The sequence below is a fragment of the Hemitrygon akajei genome, chromosome 19 (assembly GCF_048418815.1).
Source record: "Hemitrygon akajei chromosome 19, sHemAka1.3, whole genome shotgun sequence".
Classification (NCBI taxonomy): domain Eukaryota; kingdom Metazoa; phylum Chordata; class Chondrichthyes; order Myliobatiformes; family Dasyatidae; genus Hemitrygon; species Hemitrygon akajei.
This window is the reverse complement of record NC_133142.1, coordinates 75,346,064-75,358,282: the sequence shown is the minus strand read 5'-3', so window position 1 is coordinate 75,358,282 and position 12,219 is coordinate 75,346,064. Positions and strand designations below refer to the sequence as shown.

General features: G+C 43.1%; 1 protein-coding gene across 3 annotated transcripts in view; it reads left to right on the top strand.

The window, feature by feature from the left end:
- Window positions 1-12,219, top strand: part of slc38a3b (solute carrier family 38 member 3b) — a 284,604-nt gene that overhangs the window by 76,766 nt on the left and 195,619 nt on the right. For all 3 annotated transcript variants that reach the window (XM_073072906.1, XM_073072905.1, XM_073072904.1), the window contains exon 6: window positions 3,946-4,038. In XM_073072906.1, coding sequence (XP_072929007.1) covers window positions 3,946-4,038 — 93 coding nt within the window. The remainder of the gene's footprint in view (window positions 1-3,945; window positions 4,039-12,219) is intronic.

The following is a 12,219-nucleotide window of genomic DNA, read 5'->3' as shown; positions in this document are numbered from 1 at the left end:
CGAGCATTTGGAGTGGCATAATCAGGTTAGGGTTAGTCGGTATAGCTTTGTCAAGGGCAGGTCATACCTTACAGTGCTGATTGAATTCTTTGAGTATATAGCAAAACATATTGATGAAGGTAGAGCAGTGGATGTAGTGTGTATGGATTTCAGTAAGGCATTTAATAAAGTTCCCCATGTAAGGCTCCTTCAGGAAGTAAGGAGGCATGGGATCCAAGGGGATCCAGAATTGTCTTGCCTACAGTAGGCAAATGTGGTTGTAGACGGGTCATATTCTGCATGTAGGTCGGTGACCAGTGGTGTTCCGCAGGGATCTGTTCTGTGACCCCTCCTCTTCGTGATTTCTATAAATGACCTACATGAGGAAGTAGAAGGGTGGGTTAGTAAGTTTACTGATGACACAAAAGTTGGGGGTGTTGTGGATAGTCTGGAGGGTTGTCAGAGGTTACAACAGAACACCGATATGATGCAGAACTGGGCTGAGAAGTGGCAGATGGAGTTCAACCCAGGTAAGTGTGAAGTGGTTCATTTTGATAGGTCAAGTTTGAAGACAGAATATAATATTATTGGTAAGTCTGTTGGCAGCATGGAGAATCAGAGAGACCTTGGGGCTGGTGTCCATAGGACAGCCAAAGCTGTTGCGCAGATTGACAATGCTGTTGAGAAGGTGTATGGTATATTAACCTTCATCAACCGTGGGACTGAGCTCAAAAGCTGTGAGGTAATGTTACAATTATATAAGACCTTAGTTAGACCTCACTTGGAGCACTGTGTTTAGTTCTGGTCACCTCACTACAGGAAGGATGTGGATGCTATAGAAAGGGTGCAGAGGAGATTTACAAGGATGTTGTCTGAATTGGAGAGCATGCCTTATGAGAATAGGTTAAGTGTACTTGGCCTTTTCTCCTTGGAGCAACGGAGAATGAAAGATAGAGATGAGATTGATCGTATGGATAGCCAGAGGCTTTTTCCCAGGGTTGAAATTGCTAACATGAGGGGGCATAGTTAACAATTGGAAGTAGGTATAGGGGGACATCAGAGGCCAGTTTTTCACACGGAGAGTGGTGGGTGTGTGGAATGTACGGCCAGCGATGCTGGTAGAGGCGGATACAATAGGGTTTTTCAGATAGGTGCAGGGAGCTTAGAAGAATAGAGGGCTATGTGGTAGGGAAATTCTAGGCAGTTTCTAAGGTAGGTTACATGGTCGGCACAACATTGTGGGCCGAAGGGCCTGTGAGGTGCTGTAAATTTCTACATTCTATGTTCTGTGTTGTTATCTGGCACCCTTCTTTATATATGTCCTTGCTGACAAGTAGACTGGTGGCAGTGATGCTGGATGAGATAAAATTAAACACGTACACAGGAGATTGATGCTTCAATCATATTGACAATATTGTGATACCAGCATCAAAGGAACATGACAGGCAAAATTGATGGACGTAGAAGGCTAATCCGATCATCGGGCTTGCCCCTCACTAAAAATCAAAAAAGATCTGAGAGGAATTGATAGTGTGGACTCTAGAAAGTTAGAGGTCATTGTCCAGGATAAAGCGATTTAGGACTGAGCTGAGGGTATATTTGTAACGTGGAAAGTCTTCAGCATTCTCTGCCTCAAATGATTGTTCTAGGCTGAGACAGACAGATTTCTGGAATTGAGGGACATGGGGAAAGAGCAGGGAAGTTTGAAAGTTTAAATTAAAATGTAAGCTAAGTTGGAGCTGACTTGGGAGGTTGTACATCTGGTTCTTGTCTCTTTTATGATGGATTGATCACCTTGGCTAAAGAGCTCAGTGTTAGTAACCATTTCACTTGTCTGGGATAAGGATGGGCACTGGGATTTGGACCAGGCCCTTTCCATTAATAAACACACAGGCTAATGCGCAGAGTAGGCTAAAGGAGCTTTGAGTAGCAATTAAGTGTATGGATCTGTGAGCTCGCTCTGATGATCTTAACAGTAATCATCCTAGGACAGGGGTTTCCCACCTGGGGTCCACGGCCCCCTCAGTCAGTCATAAGGGGTCATGGCATAAAAGAAGTTGTGGGTTCCTGATCCAGGCTATTTTCTAAGCAGGTTGAACACCTGCTTGCTGTTGGAAACTATAGATCTGCTAACAATATCAGAAAATATCTGTGTGTCCAGTTGGAGGAGAAGAGATGGAAAATTTGTGCTCCTCTACACCCAGGGGATTATTGCAAGACAGTGCTCCATTCGTTCCATATCCCTGAACACAACCACCAGTCCTTCAGGGATTACAGATTTTTCTCCTAGAATACATGGAGCCATGTAGCACAGAATCAGGCTCTTTGGCCCATCGTATCCATGCAGACCTTTCTGTCCATCTACACTGTACACTGCATTCCACTCCCAAAACCTGGTTCTATGGAACTTAACAGAAGCACAGTCACCACTGTATAAGAATCATAAAGTCATACAGTACCAAAACAGACCCTTTAGCCCATCATCTTCATGCTGACAATCAACTAACTTGTGTACACTGGCACCACAGATTGAGAACAGTTTTTTCCTCATTTCTTTGAATATCAAGCAATGCAGTTGGAGGTGGAAGCGTGTGTGACGGAATCACTCCACCAGTGTCAGTACCCACAGAGATGCATGAATTATTCCTCCCTTTGACCATCCACTAGTTAGTTAAACCTTCTACCGATCTTTGGGGGGCCACGGTGGCATAGTGGTTAGCATGACACATTGCAATGTGGGACATTGGAGTTTGGAGTTTAATCCTGGTGTCGTCTTTAAGGAGTCTGTACACCCTCCCCCTGGAATGCATGGGTTTCCTCCATGTGTTCTGGTTTCTTCCCACAGTCCAAAGATGTTCAGGTTAGTAGATTATTTGGTCATTGTAAATTGTCCCTTCATTTGGTTAGGCTTGTCAGTGGTTGCTAGGCAGCATGGCTTGAGGGCAAGAAAGGCCTATTGTGGGCTATAACTCTAAAAGTAAATAAAAATTTAGTTCACTCATCCTGTGCACCATCATTTGACCCCAAAAATACAAAAAAAAAACTTGAACTGAAGCTCACAGCTTTGCCAAGAGTCTGAGTTAAGACTGGGTACTGGGACCCAGCCCTGAGACTCCACTTGCGAACAATAGCAGAGCAAGGGTCCCCTGCAAAGACATTCTGTTTGGTTCCAGATCCTGGCTTAATTTCTGGTCGACATGACACACTTCAAGAATATTTATGCTCTGGATTTTCAGCTAGGATATTGCTTTTGTAAAAGCCTCATGACAGATTATCCATTCTTTGTACTCACCCTCATCTGTATCTCCTTCACTCACACAGATATCGTACCACATTACTTCGCCCTACACTGTCTGAGGTAACTGCAAGTCTCAGAATCAGGTTTAATATGTTGTGAAGCTTGTTGCTTTGTGGCAGCAGTACATTGCAACACATAATAATAGAAACTATAAATTACAATAAGTATACATATATAAAGTAGTGCAAAAGGAGAGGAAAAATATATTGAGGTAGTGTTCATGGGTTCATTGTCCATTCAGAAATCTGATGGCAGAGGGGAAGGAGCTGGCCCTGAAATGTTGAGTGTGTGACTTCAGGCTCCATATCTCCCCCATGATGGTAGCAATGAGAAGAGGACATGTCCTGGGCAGTGGGGATGATGGATACCGTCTTTTGAAGGTGTCCACAATGCTGGGGAAGCTAGTGCTCACGATGGAGATGGCTGAATTCACAACTCTCTGCGGAATCTGATATTTATGCAGTCTTTAATATTAGTTGGTTGCTTATTTTCAAACGGGTAGCATGCCTCCTGCTGATAAAGCCCTGAGCGTCATCGCTGCCTTTCCATGTTACTAGTTGTTAGTGCCTTTTGGTTTTAAGGTGTGCTTTTTGGATATCCAAATATGTGCAAACACAATCTGGGCTTTTTGTCTAGTGACTAAAATCAGCCTTTATTCCACTACCCAGGAATCCGTGCTTATGAGCAGCTTGGTCTTAGGGCGTTTGGAACCACAGGAAAATTAGCTGCTGCTATCGCGATCACCCTGCAGAATATCGGAGGTAAGAAGTCAAACTGAAGGCCTGAGAATTCATCAGGCTTGAAATGTAGCATTTACCTTTGACAGCACTGATTTTGGCACAGGTACAGGCACAGGCACTGGTTTTGGTACAGGTACAGGCACAGGCACAGGCACAGGCACTGGTTTTGGTACAGGTACAGGCACAGGCACTGGTTTTGGTACAGGTACAGGCACAGGTACAGGCACAGGCACTGGTTTTGGTACAGGTACAGGCACAGGCACTGATTTTGGCACAGGTACAGGCACAGGCACTGGTTTTGGTACAGGTACAGGCACAGGCACTGATTTTGGCACAGGTACAGGCACAGGCACTGGTTTTGGTACAGGTACAGGCACAGGCACTGGTTTTGGTACAGGTACAGGCACAGGCACTGATTTTGGCACAGGTACAGGCACAGGCACTGATTTTGGCACAGGTACAGGCACAGGCACTGGTTTTGGCACAGGTACAGGCACAGGCACTGGTTTTGGTACAGGTACAGGCACAGGCACTGGTTTTGGTACAGGTACAGGCACAGGCACTGGTTTTGGTACAGGTACAGGCACAGGTACAGGCACAGGCACTGGTTTTGGTACAGGTACAGGCACAGGTACTGGTTTTGGTACAGGTACAGGCACAGGTACTGTTGATGAATGTGCATGAGAAATTCTGTAGATGCCGGAAACCCAAGGCAACACGCACAAAATGATGGAGGAACTCAGCAGGCCAGGCAGCATCTATGGAAATGAATGAACAGTCAATATTTTGGGCCGAGACCCTTCATTGGGAATGAAAAGAAAAGGGGAAGAAACCAGAATAAGAAGGTGGGGGAGGGGAAGGAGTACAAGTTAGAAGGTGACGGTTGAAGCCAGCTGAGGGGGAAGGTAGGTGGATCCTCCTCTTTATCAGGATCCACTCTCCTCTCCTATCAGTATCCTTCTTCATTCTGACTTCATCCCCCCTCTTCCACCCACTGAAACTCCCCCTCACCTGGCTTCACCTACCAAAATGTCGACTCTTTATTCCTTTCCATAGATGTTTTCTGACCTGCTGAGTTCCTCCAGCATTTTGTGTGTGTGCTACTATAACAAATATATTTCGATTGTTTCATTATTCACTGAGGATCCCAATATTCATAAAGCCGAGCAGGATAATACAATGTAACCCTCAGAAAAATCCTCTTTTCAGTGGTATGAACTGAAACCAGAAGTCGATGAAATTCTGTACCTCAGAGGACCATGGATCTTTGGTTACTGGTTGTCTGCAAGATAGCTAGAGGCTGTAGTGGAGGTTATTGGGAATACTTCTGGCCACTTTGCAGCTACATCCACTACTACCAAGAAATTTGTGCCCATGAATATTCTGGCAAAATCCACATGAATCCTCTGTTAGGGCAAAGGAGGCCATTCCTAGGTATGGAGAAGCACTGTATTTGGCATCCTTTAGACATGCCATAGGAGCAGAATTAGGCCATTCGGCCCATCAAGTCTGCTCTGCCATTCCATCATGGCCTGGCCTGCTATGTTCCACCAGCATTTTGTGTGTGTGACTGGTCTATAATTTCCTTTTTGCTGCCTTGCTCCTTTCTTAGAGAGTGGAGTGACATTTGGCAGAATCCAGTGGCTGCCACAATCTCTAACTCTACCTCTTTCAGAACCCTAGGGTGCAGTTCATCCGGTCTGGGTGACTAATGTACTTTTAGGTCTTTCAGCTTTTTGAGCACCTTCTGTCTTGTAGTAGTAACTGCACCCACTTCTCTTCCTTCATCATACACTGCAACATCTGGCACATTGCTAGTGTCTTCCACAGTGAAGACTGATGCAAAATATTCATTTAGTTCAAGTGCCATCTCCTTGTTCCCCTTTATTATTTCTCCTACCTCATTTTCTAGTGATCCTATATCCACTCTCATCTCTCTTTTATTTTTTACATACTTGAAAAAGCTTTTACTATCCACTTTGCTATTATTTGCTAGCTTGCTTTCATATTTCATCTTCTCTCTTCTAATAATTATTCTTTTAGTTGCTCTCTGTAGGTTTTTAAGAACTTCCCAATCCTCTATCTTCCCACTAATTCTTGCTTTGTTGTATGCCCTCTCTTTTGTTTTTACATTAGCTTTGACTTCCCTTGTCAGCCACGGTTGTACTGTTTTGCCTTTTGAGTATTTCTTCATTTTTGGAATACACACCTTCCTCATTTTTCCCAGAAATGCATGCTATTTCTGCTCTGCTGTCATCCCTGCCAGCACCTCCTTCCAATTTACTTTGGCCATCTCCTTTCTCATACCACTGTAATTTCCCTTACTCCACTGAAATACTGTTGAACTCGATCATATTGTGATCACTGGTTCCTAAGCGTTCTTTTACCTTCAGCTCTCTAATCGCCTCTGGTTCATTACATAACACCTAATCCAGTATAGCAGAACCTCTAGTGGGCTCAACGACAAACTGTTCTAAAAAACCATCTCTTAGACATTCGACGAACTCACTGTCTTGAGATCCATTACCAACCTGATTCTCCCAATTGACCTGCATGTTAAAATCTCCCATGATGACCATAACATTGCCCTTTTGACACACCTTTTCTATTTCCTGTTATAATCTGTGGTCCACCTCCCAGCCATTGTCAGGAGGCCTGTATATAACTGCCATCAAGGTCCTTTTACGCTTGCAGTTTCTAAACTTAACCAACAAGGGTTCAAGATCTTTCGATCCTATGTCACATCTTTCTACTGATTTGATGCCATTCTTTACCAGTAGAGCCACGCCTCCTTCTGAATACTTTCCTATCCCTCCGATACAATGTGTAACCTTGGACATTCAGCTCCTAACTACAATCATCCTTTAACCACGATTCACTGATGGCCAAAATATACCTAGCAATCTGTAATAGTGCCACAAGATCATCCACCTTATTTCTTATACTCCACACATTGAGATACAACACTTCTGAGTACCGTATTTGCTACCCTTTTTGATTCTGCATCCCTAATGTACTGATGCTCACCCTGTTGGCTGGGACTATGTCCCATCACCTGCCTGCCCTTCCTGACAGTCTGACTGCACGCTATCTTTACTTCATTACCATCTGTCCTAACTTGAGTCCTATCACGCTGGTTCCCACCCTCCTGCCAAGTTAGTTTAAACCCTCCCCAGCAGCTCTAACAAACCAGGAGAATATTGGTCCCCCTCGGGTTCAGGTGCAACCAATCACTTTTGAACAGTTCATACATCCCCCAGAAGAGATCTCAATGACCCAAGAATCTGAAGCCCTGCTCCCTGCCCTAGCTTCTCTCCAAGCATTTATCTGCCAGATCATCCTTTTTCTACCCTCACCTGCGTGTAGCACAGGCAGCAATCCAGAAATTACTACCTTGCAGATCCTGCTTCTCAGCTTTCTACCTAGTTCTCTAAAATCTCTTTTCAGGACCTTTTTGCTTTTCCTTCCTATGTCATTGGTACCAATATGTACCAAGACACCTGGAAAACACGTTGGCATCCTGAACAGTGCATGGAAAACTGCTTAATCTGCTTTGAGCCAATGCTTTCATTTTGAACATGCCTAGATGACTATGTGGCATCTCCAACGCTTCAGCTCTCAGATTGGATGGTACAGAAACTCTCAATCTCCACATAAGGCAACCTTTGTCAAGTTCATCCCGGGCTGGTTAAAAATGGGGGAACTGGAATTCATACTGCACCTTCTAGCTATTGTGAACGGCCGTGTAGACCTGAGACAGTGTGGGTTCTTTTCTGATTTCCCTTTGAATCAGCTCATCCATAACATGGAGATTTTCAGTTTTCATTAGTGAGAATGTATCAAGAGTAGTGTCCTTGTTAGTAAATTTTTCTATTTCCTTTTCCAAGGGTGAACAGGCCAATCCATCATCATTTCCATGATTAGTGATCCCCTTGAATTCGAACTTATAGCTGTGTCCTTCAAGAAACAGAGCTCATCTGTGTTCCTGCTGTTGCTGTTAGTGAACACCCTTCTGTGAATTTAAAATTGACACTGGTAGTTGATGATCAGTAATGAGCATAAATTCTCTCCCATATAAGTACTGGTTGAAACATTTTACACAACGACCCAGACTCAAGGACTCTCTGTCAATCTGTGCATAATTTTTCTCTTCAGCGGTAAGGGAACATAATGCAAAGGCTATGGGGTGTTCACTTCCATCACTCAGAACGTCATATGGCTGCACCTACACCATAAGGACAGGCATCACAGGAAGGGTTCAGTGGATGATGTGGAACATAATGTTTGAGTACAGTGTCCGATGTCACCAATTCCTTTGCTTCTTGAAAAGCCACCTCACATTGCTTTTTCCATTGCCATTTCTTCCATATCTATAGTAATGAGTTCAAGGGGTGGAGCGTAGCAGCCAGATTTGGCAGTTACCTGTTATAGTAACTGACAACTCTTTAAGAAGGGCCACAACTGTGACACGTCCTTTGGCTTTGGAACTTCCAGCACTGCTCAAGTTTTCTGAGTCTCAGCAAGGCTGTGTAATCCTGTTGTGTCAATGGTGTGACCACAGTAATTGTAAAGAATTCACTCCTGTCTGCACCCATAGTCATCTAATCTTTTCACACTACCTTGAGATTTTGGAGATGTTCCTTGTCATCCTTACTGGTAAAATTGATGTTATCTAGGTAACAGTGAGTGCCTGGGCAGCCTTGCAGCACCTGTTCCATAGCTTTCTGCCAGAGTACAGGTGCAGATGTTACTCAAAACCAAAGCCTATCATAGCAATAAAGCCCTTTATGAGTGTTTATGGTGAGAAAAACTTTGGACTTTTCTTCCATCCCCATCTGGAGGTAGGCCTCAACTGAGTCCACTGAAGTGTTTCCTTCCAGGAAGATATCTCTATTCTGAGCAGAAACTATTGATCTACTCTCAGTACTGGGTTGATAGTGACCTTAAGATCACCACAGGTCCTGATAGACCCATCCGTCTTGGCCACCGGTACCACTGGTGCTCTACTCAAGAGCCCAGAGAGAATTCTTTCTGCCTCCATATGATCTAGCTCACTGGCTATTTTATCACAGATGGCATAAGAAACCAGACAGGCTTTGTAAAATTTGGGTGTGGCATTTTCATTTAACACTATTTTACCCTTGATATGTTTGAGTTTTTGAATGCCAATCTTGAACACTGCTGTGACATCCAGTACCTTTCTTAATTTGCTTTCAGTTGACTCTCTTGCAGGGGATGTGGCATGCAAATAGTGGATAGAACTTCAATTGCATTGTACTTTTCTCAACCAATCATGACCCCACAATGTTTGCCCTCCCACTTTTAGCACATACAAGCCCAATGTGGCTTATTAACTGTTGTATTTCACTGCTACAAATGCCATTCCCACAGGTGTTATCTTTTCTCCAGAATAAGCTCTTAGCTGGATATCTGCAAACTTCGGTTTAATATCTTTGAAATGCGATTCAAACTCATTTGGTGGAATGACTGAAACAGCTGAACCAGTGACTAATTCCATCTTAATTAGTAATTAGTTTACTGTTCACTTCTGGTATAAGGCATATTGTTTGTATCTTGTTCATTTTGATATTTTAAATCTCAAGGCTACCCAGTCCAGAGTTACTCTCATCATTATCAGATTTTTCATCAAGGTGCTCCTTTTGAAACTGCAACTTGACTTTTTATCTCTTCTCTGTGCAGTCCATTTATTTTTGTTTGCCCAGTGTGCTCTTTATATGTGTCCTACTTCATTGCATTTCCTCAAGTTTTGCCTGTAAATCTGCATTGGTCTGGTGTATATGAGCCCCTCCCACAACAGTAACACAATTTGTTCTGCCAGACAGGTTTCTGTTTAGACATTAAAATTTTGTTTATGCTCACTGTCATTCCTGACTGCAACCTCCTTGTGCCTCTAGCTGCTCTTTTTATTGATAACGCAATTTCAACTGCTCTTTTAAATGTGAGTTGTGCTTTGGCTAGGAGTCATTTTGAATGCTTTCTTGTAAGAGTTCACAAACTGAACCATCTCTCAGTGCATCCTTAAACCCATCACTGGACTGACAATACTTGTGTAATCTCTTCAGTTTGTCCATATGAGCTGAAATGGACTCCCCTTCCTTTCGATTGTGCTTATGAAACTTAAATCATTCTGAATCAACAATGGTTTTGGTTCTAAATGTTCCTGCATTATGTTCATGATAGCAGTAAAGTTAATATTGATTGGTTTGTTTGGAGCATTTAAACTTCTAAGCAATCTATATGCTTTTTGATACCACACTCAGCAACACTGGAACTTGTTTCTCATCAGCTATTTCATTTGCTTCGAAATACTGCTCAATTCATACTGTATAAATCATACAGTTATCTGTTGTGCAATCAAACACATCTATCCTTCTGATGTAGCCAGCCATTGCTGCTTTTTTAATTATTATTATGATTATCACCTGATACTCACAGTTTGTGAACTGTTTTTCTCCTTTTTTAAAACTTGAACGTCTCTCTCCGCTTCCTAAGAGAAAAACATGCTTTGCTTTTTTTTAACTTGAAAATCTCTCCCCTTCTGAAGAAAATGTATTTTAACTTGCTTCAGCAGGTAGGTAGTCATCTCAGATTCATTTTAAAACTTCCTCATCACTACTGTTATGTTTTGTAACTCCAGAAACTAATCAAAAGAAAAACACAGGAACTGACTTCGATTTTCTTCAGTGATCTACTTCTGACCTATAATCCATAATGAATTCTGTAATCAAACAAAGAATAATCAAACAATATATATACAATATTACTCAAATATCAAATACACTACAAATACAGTGAAATCTGTCATTTGAGTTAGCAACCAGTGTGCTGGGGGCAGCCCACGAATGTCGCCACATATTCTGGTGCTAACATAGCTTGCCTACAGTGCTCTGTAGAACAACACAGAGCACAACAAGCAACAAGACAAAATCAGCAAAACAAGCCCCGTTCTCCCTTCCACCCATGAACATATGCAGTACTCTAACCCCAGGAATGTGGAGTGGAGACTAAGACTCCGGCCTGTCCTCTCATTACCCCATATTCCTGCCCACTAAAAAGCAACTAACACGGAACCATGGAGATCGCAGCTTGGTACTATTTTGGGAATATTTTCACTTTATTTATTTATGTATGTATTGAGCTGCAGTGTAGTATAGCCCCTTCTGGCCTTATAAGCCATACCTCCCAGAAACGCCCAAGCCAAATCCCAGGACAATTTACAATCACCAACTAACTTACTAAGCGGTACACCTTTGGACTGTGGGAGAAAACCAGAGCACTCGGAAACCTACGCGTTCCATGGGGAGGATGTATTATTTGAGGGATTTGAAATTTTCCTGTGTTCCAATACCTGAATGTGCAAAATGCTATCAAAATGTAGATGACAGTTTGTTGAGTCTGATTGAACCATGAACAGTGATGCATCATCGCACCTGCATCCTCTGCGTGGCCAACTACTCCCTTCAAGCTCCCTAAGGCTGACTAACATCTGCTCATTAGTGACCCGTCACCCTCTGAACTTAACAATTGTTCAAAGGAGCAGGCCAGCATCGCACTGCACCTGTGACTTTCATAACATCAATATTCTTCACACTGAATGCATAATATATCTCCCTATGGGTCCCTGCCATGTGTCCTTTGGGGATCTTATAATTTGTCTTGTTTACTTTCCTCTCCACACATCACTAGCTTACTTGAGAATCCTAGTTGGTTGTCTTTGTGCTGGTGTTGGATGGGATCCAGAGGAGGTTCTGGCAATGAAAGGGCTAACATATGAGGAATGTTTAATGACTCTGGCTCTGTACTCACTGGAGTTTAGAACAGCGCATGGGTTTTAATAGACAATAGAGAGTAGGTGCAGGAGTAGGCTATTCGGCCCTTCTAGCCAGCACCACCATTCACTGTGATCATGGCTGATCATACACAATCAGTACCTGTTCCTGCCCTCTCCCCATATCCCTTGACCCCGCTATCTATAAGAGCTCTATCTAACTCTCTCTTGAATGTATCCACTGCCTTCTGGGGCAGAGCATTCCACATATCCACCACTCTCTGGGTGAAAAGATTTTTCTGCATCTCTGTTCTAAATGGCCTACCCCTTATTCTTAAACTGTGGCCTCTAGTTCTGGACTCACCCATCAGCGGGAACATGCTTCCTGCCTCCAGCGTGTCCAATCCCTTAAT